Source organism: Schistocerca serialis, chromosome 1 (assembly GCF_023864345.2).
Source record: "Schistocerca serialis cubense isolate TAMUIC-IGC-003099 chromosome 1, iqSchSeri2.2, whole genome shotgun sequence".
NCBI classification, from domain to species: Eukaryota; Metazoa; Arthropoda; class Insecta; order Orthoptera; family Acrididae; genus Schistocerca; species Schistocerca serialis.
Window position 1 is genome coordinate 416,643,724 of NC_064638.1, and position 27,593 is coordinate 416,671,316.

The following is a 27,593-nucleotide window of genomic DNA, read 5'->3' on the forward strand; positions in this document are numbered from 1 at the left end:
GTAATAAAGTCCCCCAAGTCAAATTTAATGTCAGCTCCAGCAAGGTAGGTCATGCATTAACTTACACTGAATGAAATCATTAGAAATCGAGTAATATCTCAGATTGGTCAGAGATGGCACAGGAAATTGCTTGTGGCCTCTTCAAAAGAATGAACTATGCCCTCATTTTAAGTGCTTTAGAGGCACTATAAGGGACCCAAATCTGAATAACAGGTCATGGGTTTGAATCTCACTCTAGCTGTATGTGAGTTAAGCAATTTGTCTAAATTTGGAAAATATGTTGCCGGCCAGTGTTAATGTTATTTTATCATCAAAATTTTATATTCAAATGTTGTCCAGAATGCTCTCTTTCTGTTATCAGGCTCATGACTGGTTTAATCTGGCCTGTGGTGATTTATTTGATCTCCTGTGACAACCTCTTCATCTCAGAATAGCACAGTACACAACAGGTCCTCGCTTGTTTGCGGGTTATATTCTGTCTCTGACTTCTCCCATTACGATAGAAATTATTCCTTGTCTTGACACATGTTCTGTCATCCCGTCCCTTCGGCTGTTCAGTATTCGCCACATACTCCTTTCTTAAATGATTCTGTGGAGAATCTCCCAATTTTTTAACTTATCAGTTTACCTAACTTTCAATATCTTTCTACACCACTACATCTTACACACTTAAATTCTCTTCTTTTCCAATTTTCCTGCAGTCCATGATTCACTTCCCTACCATACATGTAATATCAGAAATTTCTTTTCATATTAAGCAAAATAGTTGATACTAGCAGACTTATCTTCATGACGAATACTCTCTTCCCTTGCACTAGTCTGCTTCTTACGTCTTCCTTGTTTTGTCCACCATAACAACTCCTTCGCTTCATCTGCTTTGGAGTACCCCATTTTGCTGTTAAATTTCTTCAATATATTCATCTTTCTTTGTCTTACTCTGTGCTCAGTAGATTGTGAGTTCCATTTGTTAGGTCAGGTAATTCTCCCTCAATTCCACTGAGGATAGCAATGTTACATGTAAATCTTATCACTGATCTCCTTCTACCCTGAATTTTAATTCTACCTCCAGACTTCTCTTTTAATTTTATATTTATTTATTCCTTTTCACGATATTCTTACTGCTCCTTTTTGCAGAATAATACTTATTTATGTTGTTGGTGTAAGAAAGCATGCCACTTTTACTGTCTGCACATTAAGAAATATTTCTAAGCACCAAACAAGCTGGTGTGTTAGTGATGTGTTTACTTATTTTAAATTTTTTACTGAGCTGGGTGTTAAGTAATGTTTTATTTAATGAAACTGTTCATAATTAGGACCTGTGGCTGACTGTAACTTTTCTGAAATGACATAATACAGTTAATCCCAAATCAAGAGTTAACCTGCTTTCTGGGGAGCAAATAACCTTCTCAGCTACTGAGTTAAGTAAGGTGGACTTTCAGTTCTTGGTTAGAACACATGTCAGATATTTTGAGGAGTTAAAATTTCCAAACATACATAAAGCTACTTGTAAGATTGACTGAGGGCAACAATTTGCATAACAATCGGAGTGCAGTATTGACTGTCTCTTGGAGCTAAGACACAACCCAGACTTTCCGACACAAGGAAAGAATCTGTGTTCCTCATAGATGCATTTCATAGCCAGACCTGAAAACAAATGCTGAGGAAGGCTGCCAGAGATCAGTTCCTGAAGAAGAAGCCTCTCAGTGTCACATTATTGGTTTATCTAATAAAGGTACTGTAACAGTCTACAGTGATATACTGTGCCAATGCTTTTCTTGCAGAGGAAATGCTTGTAAATTGTTTCCTATAATTCTGTAAACCACTGTGATCAGTAAATCAAGGAGAACAGGGATGTAGAATAAATCAACATTTACAGTGTGAGTGAGTGAGTGAGTGAGTGAGTGAGAGAGAGAGAGAGAGAGAGAGAGAGAGAGAGAGAGAGAGAGAGAGTGAAATCTGAAAGAGACCATACAGGGAGCTTCCACAGTGAATACCTTTTTAATTCTGTAGATAGTTGTTATTGCTACCCTGCATTCTGTTACTCCAACAATACAGGCATGCTGTTATCTACGCCTACATACATAATCTGCAAAGCACTGTACCACTACAAGTCATTTCCTTTACTGTTCCACTCGCAAATAGAGTGAGGGAAAAACTATCTAAATGCCTCAATCAGGAGCCCTAATTTCTCTTTCTTATCTTCATTGTCCTTGTGCATAATGTACGTTGGCTGTGGTAGAACTGTTCTGCAGTCAGCTTTGAATGCTTGTTTTCTAAATTTTCTAAACAGTGTGCCTCAAAAAGAAGATCATCATCATCTCTCCAGGCATACCCATTTAAATTTGCAAAGCATTATGACAATATTAACAGCATATTATGGTACTTATGACGTTACATGTATGTCAAAAAACAGCAGTACCTCTGTTAACCCAGATGAACCTGACCTCCCTTCTGAAGAATTAAACATGCTCTTAAAATAAAAGTCTCTTGTCTTGTCTAAACCCATGTTATTAATTTTCTCACCAATTTTTTTTTTCAACAATAAAATATGATATACACCAGGTTACCTTCCATTCGGAAAGTGGATGCACTCAGCGACTGTATGTGACTTATAATATAGAGTGCAGCAATCAGTCGTTCTTTTTAGATTTTGTTATGCAAATCCAGATTTCGGCTAGTAGCAACTACTATGTAGTATTCAAAGAACTGTGACTGATTCCTGAACAACAGGGACTTACATGGTCTGAGAATAAAAAATTGTGCATTGAGAATGGCTAGCTACTAGCCGAAATCTGGATTTCCATAATAAAACCTAAAAAGGACGACTGATTGCTGCACTCTATAATTTATAAATACGATATAAATATACATAGTTGAGATATGTATAATTTCTATCTCTGTTTTGTTATTATAGACTGTGCTGGATGAGTTGACAGACATAATTGTTGATGAGGAAGTTTACCTTCCATGATTTTAATAAGTATTTAAAGTTAACTGTACATGTAGCAGTAGAAAGGTTACATCTTTGTTATCTACAACTATTTATGAAGTGCATGTGTGGCAGAAATAGTAGTGACATCTTTCTTGTCATCCTTCCAGAAGGATATTAGACATAACTTTATTTGCTGACAGGAAATGAATTATGTTGCATGACCTGAGCAAAATATTGAACAGTACTGATGATGTGCCAGGAAATGAGCTAGATGTGACACTTTTCTCACCCAATAATGCAACTGATGACCTAACAGATCAGTGAACCAACAGAATTCTAGTGTTTTCATAATGAACTCGGATACAAGTATTGCAGCCATAACTAACTACAAAGATAAGAATGGAAAATTACCATCTTCAAGTATTATTGTTCCAGGCCATTTGAATCGTCAAAGAAAAATCAGGCATCATCACACTCGGCAACTCAATGTCTGGGAAGTTCAGTATGAGTGGACAAAAAAGGATGGCCCTTTGTGCGTACAGTCCCAGAAAATCCAGCAAAAAGTCCATAAGATTATGTCACCAACTGTTGTGATGAAGGAATAATTAGTATGGCTGTTATATACAGCAATTAGAATGCTGTCAAAAGAAACAGGTTAGGTGACTGCATTGGAAATGAAATAACTGTGTTTACAAGCATTCTTATTTTGCGTGGTTACAGTGGTTCCAAGGAGGAAAACGTTAAGCAGAAAATGATAGTCACAATGTGCTTATGGCGAATGCTGTACCAAGAGACATATTTTATTTCATCTCAAGATTTATTTAATTGACCATTGATACAGATATGCAAGTTTTTCATAATGAAATAAAATGTGTCTCTTGGTATAGCATTCACCACAAGCTAAATTGCCATTTAGCATACTTAGTTGCTGATAGATTTTTGCAAAATCAGCAACTAAGTATGCTAAATGGCAATTTCAAAAATTTTGCTCCACACCAACATCATTCTATAGACGAGTACGGTTTCCTATTTTGGCAGGCATAGATGCAAACAATTAATCAAAGGAAAGCCTATTTGGTATGGGTACAAATTCTGCTGTGGAGGAACTGGCGATGATCACTCTGTATGACTGGAACCTTACCAAGGAGCTGGAGCTTGCAATGAAAAATATGCTGTCAAGGGCTTAGGATGCAGAGTCGTAATAACGTATGCCGACCAACTGCTATGTGATACACCACATCAACTCTTCTTTGATAATCTGTTTTCTAGTACTGAAATTTTACAAGGTCTGAAGAAAAGACGTATTGCTGCATCAGGTACAGTACCATTTGTCAAAATCAAATTCTGAAGAGCTGCATACAAACTGAACCTGAAAAAATCAAGAAGGAAAAGAGAGGGGCACATGAATCCTTCGTAGACAAAATGGCAGGTAATAATACTGGTGATCAGAAAATTACTTTACAATGAAGTACTGGTATATATGTATGACACTCAAGCTGATTTTTTCCATTGTTTCAGGTATTTCGATCGCCCGATGGCAGGATAATAACAATGTTATGATTGCCACCAACTACAATCAAGTTTTGCCTCTCTGATAATTTTTTTTTTTTTTTTTTTTTTTACAGGGAACAGAAATTGGGGGTGTCAGTACCTCAAAAAATATCCCTAATGTATGAGGCAAAAATGGCATTTTTCTGTAACAGCTCATCTAACTGACGTATCTGTTCAAAATGCCCAGCTTCTGTACAGAAGCAATGAATGTTAAGATAGATTGCCACATGTTTCACCATAGAGTAGCAGTGCCTATTCTTGAGACCAACAAAAGGATTGCCACATGCAAAGTGAGACCTTCTCAGTCAACAAAATGTGAGTCCTGATACAATGGTAAAGGATACTACATTGCTGATTTGCCAATGGACACAAAAAAAGAGAGGGTGAGGGAGGGGGGGGGGGGGGGGGGGGGAGAGAGAGAGAGAGAGAGAGAGAGAGAGAGAGAGAGAGAGAGAGAACTACCTTGCAGAATGTGCAGCAGAAAAGTTACAAAATGCACGAATATGATTTGCCCCTTCATGTTTCCAATTTTGTAATATTTCACACCAAGTAAAACTTGTGAATCTTTTGCTTTTTCCCAGAATATAGTGACAGTTCTGACAGCCATTCCAGAAGAATGGCCTGTTACAAGCAACCTGAAAGGTTAACTGTTAAAACTGCGCCGGCCGCGATGGTCTAGCGGTTCTAGGCGCTCCGTCCGGAACCGCGGGACTGCTACGGTCGCAGGTTCGAATCGTGCCTCAGGCATGGATGTGTGTGATGTCCTTAGGTTAGTTAGGTTTAAGTAGTTCTAAGTTCTAGGGGACTGATGACCACAGATGTTAAGTCCCATAGTGCTCAGAGCAATTTGAACCATTTTTTTTTTTTGTTAAAACTGCCACTGACACCACCACACTATTGTAATCAATTATAATAAATAAGGCTGCTCTGAAAATCAATGTAAGAGAATCAGGCTTTTCTGGATTAAACTTCATTGATGGTGTCTAATAAACAAGATTCATATACTGTTATGGAAAATAATGTCAAAGTTGCACCTGTAACATGACAAACTATGCTTTATCAATGTTGTGATGGGACATTTAGGTGTGAATTATGTTGATATTTCCATCAATATATGAAAAGTAATGTTACTACTGGATACTGAAGTATTTCGGAATATTGTCATTACCAATTATAATACAAAATTCAAGAAAAGCACTACAATTTAATCCCCCAACAGCAAGATTGTTGGAAGTTATCTATAAAATAGGCTTAAGATTTTATTGACAACATAGCTACAAGCATAAAATATCTATGTTGTATAAAGATTAAAAAAAAAAAAAAAAAAAAAAAAAAGAGACCATTACTGTCATATTACAGGATGCCACTTTTACTCTGTGACTAAATTAATGAACATGTGAAATATTGCAACCAACAGTTTATTTCCCTGGTGCATATTCTCCATCTACAACCATAATCTGCAAATTATTGTGAAATGCACAGCAGAAGTCATTTCCGTTCTAAGTCCATGTTAGGGTTTCTTTCCATTTGGTTTGCGTATGGACTTGGTTTAATATTATAATCGCAGTCCCTACAGAACCAATATTTAAGAAGCTGTAGTATATGCCTCGCTTAATATTGATTCTTGAAACTTTGTAAGTAGGCTTCCACAGAATAGCTGACATCCACCTTCAAGTGTATACCAGTTCGGGTTTTTCAGCATTTCAGTGGCACTTTTCCATTGAGCAACAACTCTGGGACCAATTCTGCTGCTTTTCTTTGTATACATTCAATATCCCCTTTTAGTTCTAATTAGTTTGGAACACATTTACTTGAACAATATTCTAGGATGGCTTGCAGAAGTGTTTTGTATGTTCTCTCCTATGTAGATTGATGACATTTTCTCTTTATCCTATCAATGAACCAAAGTCTGACAATCTGCTTTACCTGCAGTTGAGCCAGTGTGGTCATTCCAGTTCGTAACTCTACAGATTTACACTCATCAGAGTTTAATTCCAATTGTGATCATCATTACTGTAATCATGGGATACATTTTTTATAATGTATAGTAGATTACAATTCTAAATATATAAAACAATTTCCTGATCTTTGCGCCACTCTGAAATCTTAACTACATATGACTGAATATTTCTCCAAATGCATTTCATTTAGACAGTACTTCATCTGCAAAAAATCTCAACTTATAAATAATATTGTGTGACGGTTCATTAATACACTACGTGAACCGCAAAGGTCTCAGCACAATCACATAGAGCATGCCTTAAGTTACTTCTACATCTGTCCATGGCGTCCAATTCCCCACATGATCGTCAAGCGCATTCCTGAATTTGATGAAGATTGTTGAATCTCGGATGTTAAGAACTGTCACTATGGTATGCCCTTCTACCCTTATTGGGAATGTTATAAAAATATGCCAAAGCAGGACATTAATATCATATCCAAGTTCAATCAAAACTTGCCATCTGTCTCTAAAAATAAGAGCAATCATCATGTACTCATTTCTGTAAATACCTTTCACTATTGTTTGAGGATGTTTAAAGCAGACTGCTGCTCATTAAAATTGAAAAACCACAACAGACACTAAATAACGAAATTTTACTTACTGTAATAATTGACTATTACACCTGTTCTTTGGAGGTTACTTGTGTGGGGCCTTTGATACCTTGCATAGTGTTGAGTATGGCCCTCATGAAACAATCAGTTCCATATTCACACAAAATTGGTAGGATTCTGACTAATGCAAGCAAGATCGTGGAATAATAAAACCAGAGTCTCAATAGGTCACAATTCTACCGCTATTGAATGTCAGTAAGTGCTGGAAGGCATTTCTCCTTAAATGAGAAACAACACAATCTCCTCACACACAACAAAATTTAAATTTCTGAATGAGAGATCGTTCCCTACATAGAGACTGTAGATGGCAGTACTTCTAGCTTCTTTATGTGGTTGAGCTGAAATGCTTATTTGCATATCCAAGCTGATTCACTCATTTATTTATTTGTCTAACAACAAAGACCTGTTCAAAACAGAATAGCAGTTCTGAGTCACCCTGTGTAACAACTTATACGAATTTTCCACTATGCCACCACTAATACAACTTGTAGCTATCAACATGTGTCCATTCTATATTTTTATTTCAAAATAAGGCCACCATATGCACAGCTAATCAGTATATATTTCCATTTGCTTTTACTTCATGATTTCAAACTAAATGTTATTTATGAGACCATCTTTTGATGAAAATTATTGCAAGTTGCTTTTCGGAACTGAGATTCTACAGACAGTAGTTTTGTTTTCATACATTTTGATTATATCTGTAACTGTTTTGTATTTCTAATTCTCTATTATTTCCTATGAGCTGAGCATTTAAGAAGTGTCCCATGACTCCTGATTTTGCATCTTAATGATTAATAGTATTTAAGACACACTAAGCAAGTTAGCTCTTAATAATACCATAACTCACAGGAAATAAATCTCCAAAAGTCTAAAGTTTCTTGCAAACGACTGATCCTGTCTTCATTTTGCAAACTGCTTGTTGCTTTGTAATCTTTCCTCGTAGAAACAATGCATCACTTACATATGATCTTATGTCACAGGCTATTCACTTCCCTCACTCATAAAAAAAAGGTTCTAATGACAATATTTTGAATGCAGCAAATGAGTCAGCTTCTCAAAGCTGAAATCACGCAATATTTAAATAAATTCATGTATAATTTTATGGCACTCCCTTTGGCTCAGTGGCACTCCATCTCCGACATAACTCTTGGAATATTGCATTACTGATATTGAGCAGTGACAGTAACTTGCATTTCCAACACTTCTTGTGGGAAAGTCAGCAAAACATTAGCTCATGACACCATTTATAAGGCAGTCGGTTACCTGTATAAACCAAATATGTGTACTCTGGAGTATTTCCACCAAATGTTTCCCCATCATACAAAAAATTGTAGTGTGTTACATGAACGAAATTAGTATTACTTGGCATTAAAAGATAGCTATATTTTATTACCAATTACAAAAATATGCTGTACATGTTATCTGGTAACTTCTGAATGCAACACCAGTTACATGTTTGATTTGCGGAGCTCGCCAAAATATAGAACTGAAACCACGGTAATAAACTGGGCAACTGTGGGTTAAAATCACCTCTCTCTCACGGCAGGATCGGCGAATTGTCTTCCACAATTCTGGTGCTCCTAATGACAACAGTACTGAATGACCTATATGACAAACATATGCGACTGCCGTTAACTACAAACTTTATTTCAATCAACTTTCCCTGCGCAATGATACCTATACAATACTAACATTTTAACTCGCTGAAGGCTGATGCACATAGTCAACAGTAATCAAGGTGATGGGGCATCTTCGGTGGTTTCTGTCTCCCTTTTGAATGTTTCTTCACCTGTTTTATGAAAGCCAGAGAGCCTGACGATCTTTGTTTCTCCTTTGCTTAATGATCGGGCCCAGTATACACCTAGAACAATGGACAAATAACGATAAACTGCGCATTGTTTAATGAACACAATTGCGTCTATATTACACTGCCAGCATACCTGGCGTAGGATCATCCGATGTTTTGTAACCATAATACTTTGCCCAGTCCGTGCGACCAGTGTACATCATATAACAAACAAATCCGAAGGCATTCCAAGCTATTAACATGTACGCAATGGATAATCTCTTCTTCCAATCTGTAGCTGTTTGCGCAGGAATTGGACGGGTCCGTCTACGCACAAAACGTCTAAGCCACTTGAACTGCATAGTGCAGTCTACGCGCAGACCGTGTAGACTAAAATATATGTGAATTTGGAGTTCTGTAGCAAAACATAACTAAGATTTTGCTTGCATCCACAACTGGTGCATATTTAAGTTGTATTTTACTTTGAAAAAGGAAAGATTATAATTAACCGCTCATTCAATCATCTTACACCGCTGCTTTCTTTCCAATTCACAAACCGGTCAGCAGTTACATCTGAGGACGACGACAAATAATCACAGACATTTACGAAATATCGATATTGCGAGTGCAAACAACATAAAGTATGTGTATCTACGGAGTGAGCATAAGCTATAGTCCTTTCATCATAAGAATAAAGCAGATGCAAACATTGCACTACGTATTCTTCCGCGTTTGCTGGAACCTCATTGGATTTCCGTTTCACGTGGGACTGCATCCAGGCTGTCTCGAGTACTGTCAATACTGTACGATAATAAGGGTACGTTTTGTGCTGTACGTTAAGGCCCGTCCACACGCAACGATCTGTCTGCGCACAACACATCTGCGCAGACAGATCGTTACGTGTGGACAAAAGATTTGCACCAACCTGAGGTGTGTGCAAACCTGGAACTTGGAGTTGGGGGTGAGAGCGAAACCTCTCAAATCTGTGGGTTCAAACCACATCTGCGCAGACAAGTTGGAGCGTGTGGACAGGAGATCGCCGCAAATCTGGCGCGAAACAGCTGGTTTCTCAGTCTAGTGTTTGTGCGCACAGGGCATTAAAATGGTTGATACTCGTCAGTGTTCTCGAGAGTTTGTAAGTGAATTCATTGAAATATATAGAAACCACCCATGTTTGTGGAAGATTAAAAGTAAAGAATATAGTGACCGAGACAGAAAGACAGCAGCATACAATGCTCTAATTGAAAAATTGCGGCAAACAGAGAAACAGTAATAAAAAAAATCGTTGCGAACTGTTTACCGAAAAGAGTTATCCAAAGTTAAGAAATCTAGAAGATCTGGTGTAGGAGTTTTGTATCCTGGAACAAAAGTTTGTAACAGGTCGCTTCTACACAGTAGCGATAACTGAAAACGCCTACACAGAAACAAAGAAAACCATAGCTCATTGGCCATGTAGGTATATAATCTCTAATAATATAGGCCTACTGTGTTTCAAACACGTCTATAACACCAAAAATATTATCTGTAACTTGACAGACATAATTTACTTGACTTGCCTTCATGAACTCATCCTTCAGGACAGCGTAAATAGCTTAACATGCGTTGGGTATTATTTCACTCATCGCTTGTTTCGATATTACCAGTTGGAAATTCCAAATCCTTGTAGCTCCTTCCTGTTGCTAGGAATCTTAATGTTACCGCCAGCCGTTCATGAGGAGAAATTGCCCTTCTCATACAAGTATTTTTTCTCATAATATGAGGGGTTACAAGCTTTAAGAGATAATTATAAGTTTCGACATCCATCCGCAAATAATTTCGCCAGTTGTTAGGTTCGCCCTGCAACTCTCACAGTAAATTTACGTGAGAAAACTGCTTTCGCTTTAGCAGCCACTGTCTACACCATTTTGACCGCTTTCTCTGTTTCCTGCGGTTGGTGTGAATGTTTATGCAACACAAGTTGCGAACACAGACCACAACAGAACTTCCTCCATTTCTATATTTCAAAACAACTGAATTAAATTTTTGACGTTTACAGGGAGCGTAGTCGCTTGCCACTGATATTTCTGTTCTACACCGGCAGATGGCGGGCGAGTAGTAAATTGGGGTTTGTGTCGTGTGAACACACCACATGTGCAGCGATCTTTTGCATGTACAGACATCTGCGCCGATGACTCCGCAGACAGATCGTTGCGTGTGGACCGGGCTTTACGCGCACATCGACTTAGCGATAATACGGGACAACAGCTTTACCGGAGCATTCAACTTGGACAGCACTGGCCGGTGAGCTGGTTCAGTTAGCCTGCAGTGACGTGACCAGCTGCAGTTCACACGTAAAAAGAGACGAGCAGAGGAGCAATACAGCATCGAATGTCATTTAATTTTTAAGCGGAATGAAACAGTACACTGCAAATCTCCCACAAACGCTCCTTAGACTACTAGAAGAATGATGAAATTCCTCACTTAACCCCAGGGTAATTTTTCTGCATAAGCTGTATGTAACGTAAGAGAGTAGTGAAGGATTTCACCATACAGTTAAATATTGAAGCCACTGTCAGTCGTCTCCTTTCTTATCTGAATCCGAGAAGTACATTTCAGTTCTGGAAGTATCGCCTGCTACGTTGACAACGAGCTTATCAACAACAGAATCCACGAAGCCAACCAGGCGCAGCAGTTTCTCTTCTTCTTTTATGACGATCCGTTCTATATCCCGACAGCGTTCGGCAGTGATGTGTGAAAAAGCTGGTGCGTTTGTTCCAGTACGTGGGGCAGCTTTACAGTCATGTTACTTCTCTGGTCAAATCCCTAAGTTGGCTCCAGATCAGTTCTGTTGGGTTCATGTTGTAATGGCACAGTAGCAAATGTAAAAATGCAGCATTTGTATGATGTGCCCGATGCTGTGAAAATGATTGTTTTTCATGTTTCTACGATACTCATCTACCTCTGTGGTATAAAATGATGGACATAGTCCAAATAAAGAGAATTTGGTTCTTCATTTTTGCATTAAAAATTAAATTGTTACGTTTTCTTAATTTAAACAACTTTTATGTGCAGTCTTTCACAAAACATCGATGATTAAGAATTTGTAATCTAAATGAAAACACGAATTTCGCGTCCAATATGTAATTAGAAACAAGAATACGTGCAGTATTCGTAAAAATGATGATGAGTTTTATAATTACGAGATGTAGGTATTTCACATTGAACGAGAAAAAAAATGATACTGTGAAGAGTTGAATCAATGCTTGAACAACCGCGATTGGTTGACATTCCATTACGCTACCGACTCCACTACATGTTCAGTGTGGTCTTTTTGTATCAACTGTATTATACACAATGTTGGTAAAACTTCAGAGCCGATTATCTCCGTAAATTTATGAAAAACATTAAGAATGGCCTGTTTCTCGGCACTTTTTAACCATGTTCCACCCGCGTGTTTCACCATGGAATAGAAAGCAACCTCAGCCATTTTCATACTGCGCGTTAACAGAGCAACAATGAGAGCACAACGCTGCAGAGGCTGTGACTGCACACGATTTTTGAAATGAAAACTACGTAGCTAAAGCGTGCTTAAGAGCAACGTTCAAGGATGTTAATGCATTTGAATATCTTAAAGTTTCATTTAACGTAACTTAGTACTAAGATATGTAATACATAAGTAGGACCTACTTCCAAGAGCGTAACAACACCAGTGTACGTGTGCTACGTCACCTGACAAACCATCGCGTTTGTGTTTGTTTACATCAGGTATATTCTTATGATGAACGGATTATAGTTGATCGCTGTTTATATGGGGCTCCCAAAACCGGATTTCGTAAACCGATTTCCCACTACCGCTTGTGGGTAGTCATGTAAACACTTCAAAATCGAGTCTGGAAGTCAGCTTCTAATTGCTGTTTTCCAGTTCCGCATTTTCGTTCCCTTGTATATGCAGCTGGTTTTAAATTATGCTTGAGGTGTCAGGTCTCGTCTTGTTTTTAATAATTCTCAGCTTATATGGACGAAGGGTCTTTTCACACAGTGAACAATAAGTAGAAATATTAGACTGAAGCTGGTTACGCCTCGTCTAATTGAAGAGAAATACTGATTGTGCTGAATAAATCACAAACTGTAATGGCTGTTTTGCAGGAGCCATATATAACTGGGCTAGCGAATCCACTTCAGACCACAACATCGACAGCGAAAAACTAGTTTCGAAATTCGGGTTTCGTCTTTTGGAAGATGTGTCACATGTAGATGTAGTGATGTTCTCAGTATCAAACTGGGCTAGTCACAGGTTTTGGAACACCGCTGCTTGTCTACAATTTGCGGGAACAGCGAAACTTGAATGTTATACTTATTCTCTTTGTTTTATAAACATTTCTGCAAGTTTGAGATTTAATAACGGCTGTAAAGCATTATTGTTGATGCTACAGATGTAAAGACAATTATATATAAGGAGGACAAAATCAAACAATGTCGGAAAAGATAGATTGCTTCTTACCATAAATAAGGCACGTTAAATTGCAGATATGTTGGAGTTGGAGTTGGAGTTGGTCGTCATATGTGCTTGAGGTGTGCTTGCGTGTGTGATTGAATAGTGTGTGCTTCTCTTTTGCTGATGAAAGCTGTGGCTGAAAGCTTTATGTAAGTGTATTTTAATTGTGCCTGTCTGCAGCTTGAACCATCTTCTTTATGGTAAGTAGCAATCTGTCTTTTCCTACATTGTTGTGAGAAGGATGTAATATCCACAAGACTATGTTCGAGTCCCAAGATGTTAAAATGAACGAAGTGTACAAACTTCAACAAATATTAGCGATACTGCGTATAAAAGAGAATGTATCGTGTAAAAATGACGATAATTATTTCATTATTTCTGTAATAATTTAATTTCTGTGTAAATTAAAACTATTATCAGAGAACTACATTCGTAGACAACGACAGTTATAATCTTTTTTTGTGATAATAGTGGTTCAGTTTTTCTTCCTGTGCTAACCAATGAACTGTTTGGACATAAGATGTGTGAGGTGTGTAAAGAGAAAACCTTTAACTATATTGTAAATTATTATTTGAAAAATAGAGTCGCTATTGTCTAGACGTGGATTTGTATTTATTTTAATTGTAATCCAATCTAATTAATGTTTTTAAGTGTTAATTTTCAGCTCCACAATTAGCAGCGCAGCCATTAGCACTAGTAACTTATAGCGGAGTTTACTAGTAGCTGGTATAAAAAATATGAAACATTATTCACTGAGAATAATTTTAAATGCTAAAGAATAGAGAACAAAAGGCTTAAAATCTTTTATCTGAATATATTAACTTGATATAAAAGGAATCGTGAATAACAATAGACAAATTGACTATCGTCTGTCTGCCGCCATGTTAACAAAAATATCTCCTTGGCAGTTTTGAATCGAGAATTTTAACAAACATAAATGTTGTTAGATATAAATGAATGGAAATAAATGTGCACTGGTGGTGCCAAATCTACTTTAAAAGACAGAATTCAACTCAGATTGAATTTTTAAAAATAGTGCTCACAGCACTTTATGTAATATCAGTTTCTTATATGCTCATGTATGAAGCTTAATTATGTCGGACGATTTACATGAAATATTTTAATAGGAGACATACGTCAGTGTTGTGCATGGGTAGTTTTTTGTGACTAAATGTTCCTTTTGCTGGAGAAAAGTGCTTCCATCCGAAGTAAGACTTGTGTAAAATCTGATAAATGAGTTGCAATTTAGTGCCATTCACATGGCTTTGCAGAAACATTTCTACACTACGTCAAATGGAGATTTCTTTAGCAGAATGACAAATATTAGCTGGGATAATCATTTTTGATATCAAACAAATTGTAGTCTGACAACAGGAAACTTTTTTATATATTTTTTGATCTACTTGAAATATTATTTATATGTAATTAAAGTCACACAATAATATAAACTGGTTCCGCCACAGGGGCCAGGGTTTCACAGGTACGTCCAACAAAAATGTATAACTGTAAATGCCATATTTATATAAAGCACTTTATATGTTGAAAAATATTGAGAGATAGTATTATAAATTATTTCATTGTAGAGACAATTTCTGGGATCTTATGGCAATGTATTTATCAGACAAGAGCCAGATAAATTTGCAAGTATGTTTGAGTAAACTGCCAGTCAGTGTATATGTATTGGTGCTATGTTAATATATAGATAAAACTGATGAGATGATCTGGTTAATTTGCTCCATGTTATGCAGGTTCTCAAATCCTTGTGTATATCTGTATTTCTGCATGAGACAGTTTCCTATAAAGTGTCATTGCAACATAGAACAGATTCGTAATACGAATCAGTGCAATAGAAAATCTAAAAAAAGGATATTCTTGCCTGTCACATTTTTATTACTCCAAAATTCGAGGGTAGATCTTGTATTTTTTGATTTTTTGTGCGTAGTACATGGGTTTACTTTTCTGATGAGATGTCGAAAAAATATTAATGATATTTTACTTGTATATAAAAGGAGAAAAGTAAAGAAAACTTTCAAATAGTAATGGACAAACAGGTGGTGTAAATCTCTTACCATATTTACTGTAACAATTTCCTAGTTCCAAGTCCGCTGTTTTTTCGTGACATTCTAGCTCCTCTGCATTATTGTAACATAATTAATTAGAACAGAGATGAGATAACTTAAGTTCATTGAATTAAGTTGTTCAGATGACTATAAAACGCATATACAAAGTTTCATAGTACTTCTGAAGATGGTCTATCTGCAGTGGCGAAGTAGTAACACTCAAAATACTCTAAATGCTATGCAGGCTAAAATGCACCATCTCAACATCATGTGACTTGAACTGCAGTAGATGCTGTGGAAAGACTACTCATTCTTTGCATCTGAATGTTCTCTCTGTAGATATTTATACTCTATGGTAAACATAAAAGGTATTAGAATTGTGGAGCTAATTTAAAAGTCAATAAACATCCTTTGGGCTTACTGACTGGGAAACAATGTTGCATTATCTTTGATACTGAAGTAACAGCTTGCTGGATCTTCTGATAATATGACTTCAAAAACGATAATAAGTAATGGGCACAATAATAAATGTACAGTCACTGAAAAATATGTACATAGAAGATTTGTTAATGATAACAACATAACTTCAAAATGGAAGTGAGGGTAAATCGACAGTAGAAGCTCAACAGTTTGCCAGTATATTCAATGAACATAATATAAACACAGCACAAAACCTAATTAAAATATGTGAAGTTAAAAACAGTAAGAACTTAAATGTACAAGCTCGTGAAAAGATGAAGTTTCTGTATCCAGTAACAGATTCAGAGGTGCGAAATGCTGTTAACAAAATAAAAAAAAATGAATGTCTAGTGGTACTGATAGAAATCCAGACAAAGGCAAACAAATACAGTTCCACCAGTAAGGATTCTCAATTGACTCACATTATTAATACTTCTTTCAGGACAGGGATGTTTCCATTAAAACTAAAGTTATCCATAATAAAGTCACTCTACAGAAAGGATAATACGTCTGACATAAATAATTATAAACCATAGTCACTACTGACAGGTTTTTCTAAGGGAAGTGAAAGAGTAAAATATGAAAGGCAAGCTGATTTCCTGAATATAAATGAAATATTGATTAATCTTCAAATGGGTGTAGGAAGAAGAACAAATCAACAGAAACAGCAGTCTTTCAATACACAAATATGATTCTAATGTCTTGGACATGAATAAATAAGCTGCAGGATATTCTTAGATTTATCCAAAGCATTTGATCTAATCAGTCATGACTTACAGCTTCTGGAACTATGTTGTTATGGGTTGCAGGGGCTGGCTTTCAAATGGTTCAAGTCTTATCTCACTGATAGAGAACAGAGAATACAATTAAGTACAAAGGCAAGGAATACCTACCAGATTTTTAAAAGAAGCTGTGGAGTGCCTCAGTCTTCCAAGTGATGTACTCTGATGTTTCTGGTATTTGCAAATGATTTGAGTGGTGCAGACACAAGAATGTTTGCTGATGGCACAAGCATTTTTATAAAAGGGTACCCTGAGAATTATCTTCCTCTCTAAGACAATAAACGAGGCAGGACAACAGGTTAGAGGTTACACTTTGGTCGTAATTAAGGAAAAAATAATATGAGTGAATTTAATTGACATTAGAAATAAAATTGGAAGCATCATGAAAGCTGATTTAGGGAACTACACTATAGTATAAGCTCCATACACATAATTTCTCTAAAAAACTAAGTAAATGCTGTTATGTGCTAAGAATGCTTCAGGATTTTTGCAGCATTCAAACATTGTTGTGTGCCTATTACACTTACGTGAATAGCTTACTGAGATATGCTGTGATGTTTTCGGGAAACACAGGTATGAAAAAAACAAACTTTCCGTCTTCAAAAAGAGCTATTAGAATAATAAAAGGAGTTCCACATAGAGAGCCATGCAAGGACATGTTTAAAGAATTTAAAATAATGTCACTTCCTATTTTACACATTTATGAAGGTGAGTTTTCTGAAGACTCAACAGGAATTTTCAACATTGAACAATGAGGTTGATAAGTGTAATACAAGAAACAAAGATGATTTTCATAGAGCACACCCAAAAAAATTCCTTTACAAGAAAGTATACATTATTGACCCAAAATACTTTTTAGTTCATTGCCTGCTACAAAAAGAAAATAAGAGAATTTCATAAATTCAAAGTGGAACTAAAACAAATTATAATAACATACAGCTTTTATAGCAAAGAATAATATCTGAACATGAATAAGTGTTTTGGTGTAAGTTTGTAAACAACTCACATAAAAGAAATTGAATTGTAACCAGTCTTGGCTTTGAACTGACTACATCCATACACGTGTATTGTTAATAGGTGACTAAAGAGATTGAATTGAATCTCTGTTTTAGTTGGAACATGGTTTCCTTCGACTGAAGGTACCAATATCTATGATCAAAGGTCTATTCACTCTTGGCAGAACAAGACAGCACATCTACAGCTGACTTAAGTAGGCTAAGGGCCAGCTGTAAATCTCAGGATAAATCCAGGGATAGCTAACTGAGGAATAGGTTAATCGCAATATAACTTGGAGTGTGCATTAAGTGATGCCATTTTGTTCTCTGGTTAGCTGTTCCTGGAAAAGCTTTCCAATTCAGTTGAATTAGAAGTAACAGTAGAGCACACTGATAATTTTTATGCATGTTATATCATATTTATTTAGTTGTTGTCACCAGAAATATCGTGTTTCTAAACTTTTAGTGTATTTAACATAAGGCATGCATTACTAGACTGGCGACACTGTATACAAGATTATTGATGTCACTGAAGGTAGCACCTCGTAGCAGCCATCATATTACGATTCTAAAGGATATGTAAACCACCTTTGTCTTCTGATTAAACAGTCATAAGAAATAGGGATAAACTGACATAACTACATTACATTTAGAGTTTTGACGTAATGGTCACTACATTTGTCATGTTTGGCTGTAATATTTCGTGCAGTAGACAGAAGATTCAAGGTAAGAAACATTTCTCAATGGATACATGAGTAGAAAAATCTTATGTGCATCTGCTTTTGTACCGTGTGTAAGCACAAATAATTATATAGAATTTGTCTTACCCGAAATGCTGTTAGTTTACAGGTTTTAACAAATCTAGTATTAGTGATGTGTTTTCAGCAAATGGCACAGTCACATTGCTGTTAGTTATGTTATGATTGTTTCTTGTCTTGTAATTATTATGATACTTCAGACTTGCAAAAAGGAAAGCTCTAAGGAATGCTGGTTTAAAGATCACAGGGAGAACTGTTCACCTACAAACAAGGGCACCCATGACTGGGAGCAAGGAGGAGCCACGCTCCCTGCCCTAACACTCAGGCAAAGAAAAAAATACGGTGCAATCAATATTTTTTCTTTTAAGAATATGATTTAAAAGTTGGTATCATGTAGGTTTTCAACTGGGTGTTGCTGGAACTTTTTTATGGTTACTTACAACTCGAAATTCGTCATCCACAATATTAAAAAGAACCATACCTCCAGGTCAATCCCCCCCACTCCCTTCCTACAAAATATCTTATGTGCGTCATTGCCTACAAATTATTGAGATGTTTGTTCCCAGCACTTTCGTGAAGAAGATACAGATTTAACTGACCTGTTCCCTCTAAATTCCCTTTGTGTCCATCGTATTTTCAGAAAACGGTCATGATTAGAGAGTCTGCTGTATGTGAAGGTGCTGGTGAAAACATTTTACAAGTCTGTTATGACAGTTCATCATAGAAGAATTTTTAGAAGTTGGACGTTTATGTAGGTGTTTTTATGGAAATTTAAGTACGCTGTAAATAAGGGTGTATATAACATGGCGTTCTCAAAATATAATTTTATGCGGGCTCGTGCACGTGTGTGTGTTAAACACAATTTTAACTGAACTGCAGAAATTGTTCACACCATCTGATACAGCTTACAAAATCAACAATGAACGAAATGTCATTTCAGTTCGGTAAGTGATAACAGACAGTCTTCATTTGTGTATTTAATGGCTATGAAAGTTTGAAAAATGTGTATAAAAATCACAAGGGGTTAAATCCCGGGAATTAGGAGTCATTATATTGTTAGTGATAACTCTATTTTGAAACATGTCATGGATTTCCTGAAATGGGGAGTTGGCTGTATGTGACATCGCAGAATCCTACTGAAATGTGAAGAAAGCGCGTTCGCTCTTAGTTACCTGGCCAAAAAAAGGCCGCAAAATACTTTCCACGTGTCTCTCGCTGTTAATTGTTTCCTGAAAAAAAGAAAAAAACGGCCTACTATTCTCTCACCACTAATAGCGCACCACACTCCTAGTTTCTGATCACGCAGGTGTACCTTGAATGTTACGTTAGGCTTTTCAGAACTGCAGTAGTGATTATTTTGTGAATTAAACTGTATCCACTTAGATGGAATCACACTTTGTCCAAAAAAAAAGTAAAGAAAGTTAGGCGAGGGTCAATTTCTCTGTCATGCAACCTATTCAGAATCCATTCACAAATCCACAACCTTTTTACAGTATCACCTGGTTTAAGTTCTTGTACTGCAATTATTTTATAGCTTTTATAGCATTGTAATTTCAGTAACTATGTAGCCGGTTGAACAGTCATACGAAATTCTCATTTGCTGAGAGGACTGTCAAACTGATTTTCTAGGTGACCTTTCCAGAACATGCCCATTGTTATCTCTGTCAGTGCTGTACATGGTGGTCTATGTTTCCTGTCAAGAACACTTTCCGTTTCACGAAATTTATTTATCAATCTACGAATTATAATCCGATTAGGAACGTGAACACCAGGAAATTCCTTTTGAAATAATCTCCTTATTGCACGTGCTGATTCTGTACACACTTATGAATCTTACAAGAATACTATTCAGTGAATAGAATACTTGTATTTCGCCATTTTACTTGAAACACTTTCACTCAATACACTATATTCCGTCGTCTAACAAACACATGCTACCTCCTCAACAATTCTGCACATACAAAGTCCTCGCAGTGGAGGGGAAACGTACTCCACGCACAGTGGGGCCCAATCCTCAAATCGTGGCCACAACACTGGAAAATGAATTTCCGATTCTGGAAATCTGGAGGGGTGGGTGCATCTCACCCCAAAACGATGGGTCCGTACCTTCGATACCTGTCGTATTACATCAGTTCAAAGATGACCTTCATTGAGAGCACATGCGTCGTTGTGACAATTAGGTGAATCTACACTCAGTTAGTGAGTGGATATTTATATAGTGAAGTGAAGAAATTCAGTTCTACGAGACTGAAACGATTGCTACGGGTATGTAGAACACATTAATCCACTAATGCAGTCTTACTGTCATGGTTATCATATTTACATTACATATTTTTCGATACTTGTGTCATGATTTGCCTATATTACATTCATAATGGGAGTAAACGTAGCATAGTCCGCAATATACGATGGAATCACAACTCCCAGATTATAGATTGATCAATTATCTGACGGAGTTGACAAGAATCAGCTGCCTACATCTGCCTATTTTCTTGTATAATGAATATTTGTCCAGGCCAGGCACAGCAGGCTTCAGAACTAGGTTTCCATGCAACACGATTACGGTATTTGAGTGTTTTTCTGTACTTGATTTGTTGCTAATATTAATGTAGTATTTTTCACACAGGTTTGATGAAGAGTATATGGAATTCACAGGGCAAGAAATATTCAGCATTGCTAAACACCATTTGAGTGGTGGCCTGCCTGCATTAATCCCTTACCTGCAGGAATAACTTTCCAAGAAAGTTGGTCAAGCGTTGCACATAGTGGAAGATATGAAAGTCTCTCTCTCCACATCATCTGGTAAATAGAGAACAATGTGGCAAAAGACCAACAGGACAGAAAGCCTCTTTCTGAAACAAAACAATGGATGTCTTAACGCACTCGTTTAATTTCCAGCACCTGTTGTTAGTGCCAAGTGTCAGGTGGACCGTGATCTGTCATCGACTAGTAAATACAGTGTCCATCCTTCTGGGGAGTTTGTGTCATTGAACATGAGGTCGAAATGCAGAAGAACCCAGTCAATTCGTGAACCTTTGATGTCAAAAGAGTTAGTTTACACTAATGAAATGAGCCTGCACTCAGCAGGTCAACTGAATGTTGCATATGTTGTTTATGAGAGGACAATGAGAGAGCATCCTCTTATCGACAGGTCTTTGAATCGACCACGACGAGTGAAAAAACTTTGCCCGCTGAAGCCGCTCTTTCACTACACGTAGAATACAAATTCAAAAAGAGTCAATATCAGGGATTGAGAACGACAAGTAAGGAGAATAAGTGAAACCTGTATCCTTCCTGCAAGAAACTGGCGAAAGCAAAAAGGTTGCTGTCAGCCTAACACTGCTATCACCATCACAGAAAACATGGCTGGAATCCAGCTATAAGTCTTATTGGATCATACAGCTGATCATATTTAATTATGCCAGGAGGGTATCATTTGTAGTGTGGATCAAGCAAATGTTAACCATGCAATTCGTTTACAAATGAGGTTGTGACGGAAGTTCTGGACAGAGTGAATGTATGGATCAAGCAAATGTTAACTGTGCAATTCGTTTACAAATGAGGTTGTGACGGAAGTTCTGGACAGAGTGAATGTAAACAAACATTTAAGGATGAGCGTGTATCAGATGTGAATGTATTTTTTACATCAGTGATACCATTACAACTTATTTCTGTGATCAACAATCATAGGGAGCAGTCGTAATTTGGAAGAATCCTTTATATTCGACTCCTCGATTCTGTAGACCACTGAGACTACAATTTTTGCACATAAGCACAGAAACTATAGTCAGTGTAGCACAATGCATTGAAAAACAGATAAAGTCACTTGCTCTCTTTGAAAATGTTATGCATGGAAAAGAAATCATGGTTTCGTACAATATGGCGTTCACAATGATCGATGCCAAAGTATGCAATGCACTCGCATGAACAAACTCTTCGCAACATTGCTGATTATGTGGAAGTACTAGTAAAGATTTCAGTAACATTGATGATGTTTTACAAAAAGAAGTCAACAAACAGAATCTGAGGTTTGACTCTCACCATTATATGCTTGGATCAGGTTTTTCAAATGCTGGTTGTCTTTGTCATTCAAACTTGTGATTAAAAAATGGCGAGTATGCGCTGCCAAAGAAAAAGAATTGGTAGAAATGCAAAAGAAGATCATTCAAAAGGGACTCAATTCAAAATTGGGACTAACTGTCGATCGTCCGAAACCTGGCTAGGGAAGTACCAATGATGGAAATACAGCTCGATGCTTTTTTGAAAATTCGAAAACACTTGCTCTCATAGCATCACTGGACATAGATTTGATAGAACCATTTCATGTCATCTTACACGTAATTTAGAGTGGACACGAAATCAGTTGTGATAAGTTCCACAATCATATGCTGGCAACTGCAATAAAATTTGTTGAGTTGTATCCATGGCATTATATGTCCACTACAGGTATAACCTATTGATTCACAGAACATAAACAATAGCCCACTCATTGCTACCAATTGGTCAGTACAAAGAATGGAAGACGTTTTCAAGCGCTTCTGGTAACTTTCAATCCACATATTTCCAGTATTAGAAATCTATGACAAAAACACACGAAACGTTTGTCAAAGGAGGCAATAGAACTATTGCTGTCCCTTGCAATTCCAATCAAACCACGAGAGACCGTAGCAGATTCCGATGTGAATTCTGTCTCTGAGGACTTTGAGTACGATTTGGATTAAAAAATTACAAGACCAATCACATCAATTTGTATGCAGTGGAACATCTTCAACATCAGTTAGACTATGTTATGAATTTCAAGACCAATTTGTCTTCAATAACGACTCTTAATATTGTTATAATAATAATAGCAATAATAATAGTAATAGTAATAATAATAATAATAATTATTATTATTATCATAATAATTAATTCTATTGTTGATTATACTGCTACATTTATTGTTGTATTTTTTCACCGAGTTTGGGGTTTGTTCCATTATATTACTGTATGGGAATTTTTCGGTACTGAAGAAATGTTATGCTCCAATACATTTTCGATGGATATTCTCTTATTTTGGTTTAATAAGCAAATAACGTTGTCACTGTGTTAACTGTTGTAACTATTGATCTTCGTATCCTCTATATATGCCATTATTAACAAGTTGTGATGGGTTTTCGTGTGTCTCATTGCTGTATTGGATCCGCCATTTTGTTTAGACAATTTTTAATTTCAGATTCGTAATCAGCTATGACAAAAACCTCTTTCTAATGAGTTTTGACTGAATTAAACGTCTTCTTGGGGTTTCAGGTGCGTTTTTGTGATTCGGGCCCACTGTGCACCGCAATAAAATACCACTAGGTGGTTGCTCCTCTATGCCGCTGTGAAACAGCATGACTAGTCTGAACAAGTGCTCGTAGCTCCTATGGTATGCAATTTAGAACCCTTGATAACTGAACTTTTTTCTTTTTTTTGTTGAGAGGTTGCAGGCTATGTGATGTTACTTCAGTTATAACAAAATAGAGCCAAATTTGCAAAGAACTTGGTAGTATGAGCCCACTCATCAATATGGAGTTGCACTCTCTCTGGTCTGGACGCAATGATTGACTTAATTTTGTTGGGAAGGGTGTCATAAAGCGGTTGTGTTGACTCCTGAGGCAAGCTGGCCTACAGACTGTTCCTTGGTATCCCAGGACGGATGTGACATCGAAACAGCGAAACTGACGCCACACCTGTTCTTTTGATGACAGATCTGGGAGATTTTGCATGCCATGAGAATACCTCAACATCACACACAGTATTTGTAGAGAGATGTACTGGTTGTGAATGAGTATTATCCTGCTGGAAAATTATACCACGTTCCTGTCATATGAGAGGTAGTTCATGAGAATGCAGGATGTCCATGATATATCGTTGTGCCATCAGAGTTCTCTCAATCACTACCAGCTATGACCTGAAATCATACCTAATGGCTCTTTAAATCATGGCGCCAGGAGTAACACTGCTGTGCCTCTCCAAACATTGTAACATTGGGACCTGTCACCAGGCTCTATATCTACAGCTACATGGCTACTCTGCAATTCACACTTAAATGCCTGACAGACCACTTTCCCACTATTTCTCTAATGTTCTGCACTTGAACAGTGAAGGGGAAAAACGAACACTTGAATCTTTCCATGTGAGCTCTGATTTCTCTTATTTTATTACAATGATCATTTCTCCCTATATAGCTGGACGTCAACAAAACATTTTCGCATTTGGAGGAGACCGATGGAGATTGAAATTTCATGAAAAGATCTTAGCACATCGAAAGACACCTTCGCTTTAATGACTGCCACTTCATCTCGCATATCACATATGTGACGCACTTTCCCCTGTTTGCGATAATTCAGAATCAGCTGTCTTTCTTTGAATTTTTTCGATTTTCTCCATAATTCCAATCTTGTAAGGATCCTGTACTGTACAGTAATACACTAGCAGAGAATGGACAAATGTAGTGTAGGAAGTGTCTTTAGTAAATCTGTTGCATCTTCTAAGCGTTCTGCCAATAAAATACAGTCTTTGGTTTGGATTCTCCACAATATTATCTATGTGATTGTTCCAATGAAAGGTGTTCATAGTCGTAAATCCTATGTATTTAGCTGAACTGATATACTTACGATTTGTGTCATTCGTTGTGTAACTGATATTTAACGGATTCATTTTAGCACTCTATCGACGAACTCAAACTTTTCATTATTTCGGGTCAATAGCCACTTTTTGCACCATACAATATCTTCCCTAACTTCTGCACTGGGTTTGGTCTTCTGAAGACTTTACATGATGGTAACTGACAGCATCATTTTCAAACAATTTAAGAAAGCTGCTCATATAGTCTCCTAAATCGTTTGCATAAATTTGGAACAGCAGAGGCTCTACAGCACTTACTTAGGGAATGGCAGATATTACTTTTGTTTTACTCGATAACTACCTATCAGCTATTTCCGACAGGAAATCACAAATCCAGTAGCACAGCTAAGATGAAATTCCACAGGCACGCAGTTTGATTATAGGCTGCTTGTGAAGAACAGCATCAGAAGTCGTTGAGGTAGAGAAATATGGAAATCAGTCTGAGATCCCCTGTCGATTACTTCGTGAGCTAGTAGTGTTTCAAAAGAACGATATTTTCTGCATTCATGCTGGAAGAGTGTTAACACATCGTTTTCCTGGAGGTAACTGATAATGTTTGAAAACAGTGTATGTTCCAAAATCCTACTACAAATCATTGTGTGATATGGCTCTATAATTCACTGGATTACTCCAACTTCCTTTCTTGAGTATTAGTGTGACCTGTGCAACTTTCAGGTCTTTCGGTACGGATCTTTCGTCGAGCGTTCGGTTGTACGTGATTGTTAAGTACAGAAGTACTGTGTCAGCATACTTTGAAAGGAATGTATTTATAATACTATCTGGCTAAGTAAAGTTAGTCATGTTGCCAGCAGTTTTTGATTCGAATTCTGGAATACTTACTTCCTCCTCTTTGTGAAAGAATTTTGGAAAACTTTATTCAGTAACTCTGCTTTAGTGACATTGTTATCGGTTACATTACCGTCACCATCGTGCAGTGAAGATATTGATTGTGTCTTGTCGCTGGTGTACATCACATACGACCAGAATATCTTTGTATTGTCTATCAGATTTAGAGATATTGTTTCCTAGTGGAAACCATCAAAAGCATCTCGCATTGAAGTTTGTGTTAAGTTTTTGAGCTTCAGTAAACCTTCCCCGTGCTTGGGGATTTTGCATTTCTTTAAATTTGGTATGCTTTTTAATATCTTCTGCGACAATGTTCTGACCTGTTTTGTGCACCGTGGGGGATCAGCTAACTCTATTACTAATTTATTTGGTACAAATCTCTCCATTGATGTTGATATTTTTTCTTTGAATCTAAGCTACATCTGATCTCTTCTTTCATAGTTCGAAAGGAACGGAGGCTGTCTCTTAGGAAGTTGTCAAGCAAATACTTATCTCTTTTTTTAAACAGATCTATTTTGCGTTTATTATTTTATTGAGTCTCGCTACAATGAGCTTGTGGTCACCAATCAGTCTATCTATCATAATGTTCCCTTTTTGCTCGGGATTATGTGTTGCTAAGAGGCTGAGAATGTTTTTTTAACTATTTACACTCCTGAACTAAGTGTTAAAATTAGTTTTTGGAGAAAACATTTAGTACAATTTCGGACCATGTTTCATGCCTACCACCAACTTTAAGCACATAGTTTCGCCAACATTTCGAGGTCAGATTGAGGGCACTACCACGTTCAATTATATGAGTGAGGAATCTATTTAAAATAAGACCCAAGTCTTCTTTGAACTGTCCAGTGGTGAGTAAAAGGAATCAATTATTAACTGATTCCAGTTGTCAAATAATACCTTTTCCCATACTAACTCACAGGAACTACCTAGTACAATTTCGCTATAACATTAAGTACTTCTAACAGCTACAGACACACCACTGCAAATTGTATTCAATCTCTCCTTTCTGAACAGTGTTGGTTCCTTTGTAAAACTTTCAGTAAGTAGATCCATTTAGTAGGCTCTAGCTCACTTTTCATTTTCTACTGAAAATCACTCATTTCACTCGTTCTTTTCGCTAGAAAATGAAAACTTACCTAGATCCTACTAAATTGATCTACCATAATCCACTCTTCAGGTCTAACTAAATTAGAACAATTAATAACAAAGAATATTTTCTCATATTACATTCACCAATTTTCAAAAGTAATTATTTTTTCCACACAAAAGGTGAACATAATAAAATAAAATTTAATATTGTTTTTATAAAAGGTGAATGGCAGAAAATAACTAAAATTAATTATGGCGAATGTAAGAAATTTTTTAAAATTCGTAATGACCATATGGAAATGGATGTAGTTTATTTTTCAAAACAAATCTTTTGTCATCAAAGGGGCTCAAGGCTTTCTGGTTTATTTTGGTTGTATTTATTTCGTGTTTTTCACTTCGAATCATTAATTCTTCTGTACTGTTCTCTAATGCTAGATAAACAATCTTTATAATCTTCTAAGCGAATTCAATTTTTGACAATAGATTTGTAAACTCCTTTAGATTTGTTCTCTAATTTATCACCAACTTTACAAGCCTATATTTTTACTCTCAGACTACAAAATTCTTCCATTATTTTTCCATTACATACATCATTGA

General features: G+C 36.7%; 1 protein-coding gene across 1 annotated transcript; it reads right to left on the reverse strand.

Annotated features, from left to right (window-relative positions):
* Positions 1-8,467: 8,467 nt before the first annotated feature.
* Positions 8,468-9,538, reverse strand: LOC126471946 (uncharacterized). The gene is made up of 2 exons (XM_050099900.1): positions 9,040-9,538; positions 8,468-8,960 (listed from the first exon to the last, which is right to left on the reverse strand). Exons 1-2 carry the CDS (start codon positions 9,245-9,247, stop codon positions 8,833-8,835), a joined length of 336 nt encoding a protein of 111 aa, XP_049955857.1. The 5' UTR covers positions 9,248-9,538; the 3' UTR covers positions 8,468-8,832.
* Between the last annotated feature and the right edge of the window lie 18,055 nt (positions 9,539-27,593).

Bases quoted from the DNA above. Each gene is read 5' to 3' on its own strand.
- LOC126471946 (XM_050099900.1), bottom strand. From the start codon at position 9,247: ATGCAGTTCAAGTGGCTTAGACGTTTTGTGCGTAGACGGACCCGTCCA. The intron at 8,961-9,039 runs GTATGCTGGCAG...CCATTGTTCTAG, and splicing joins ATCGGATGATCCTACGCCAG to GTGTATACTGGGCCCGATCA.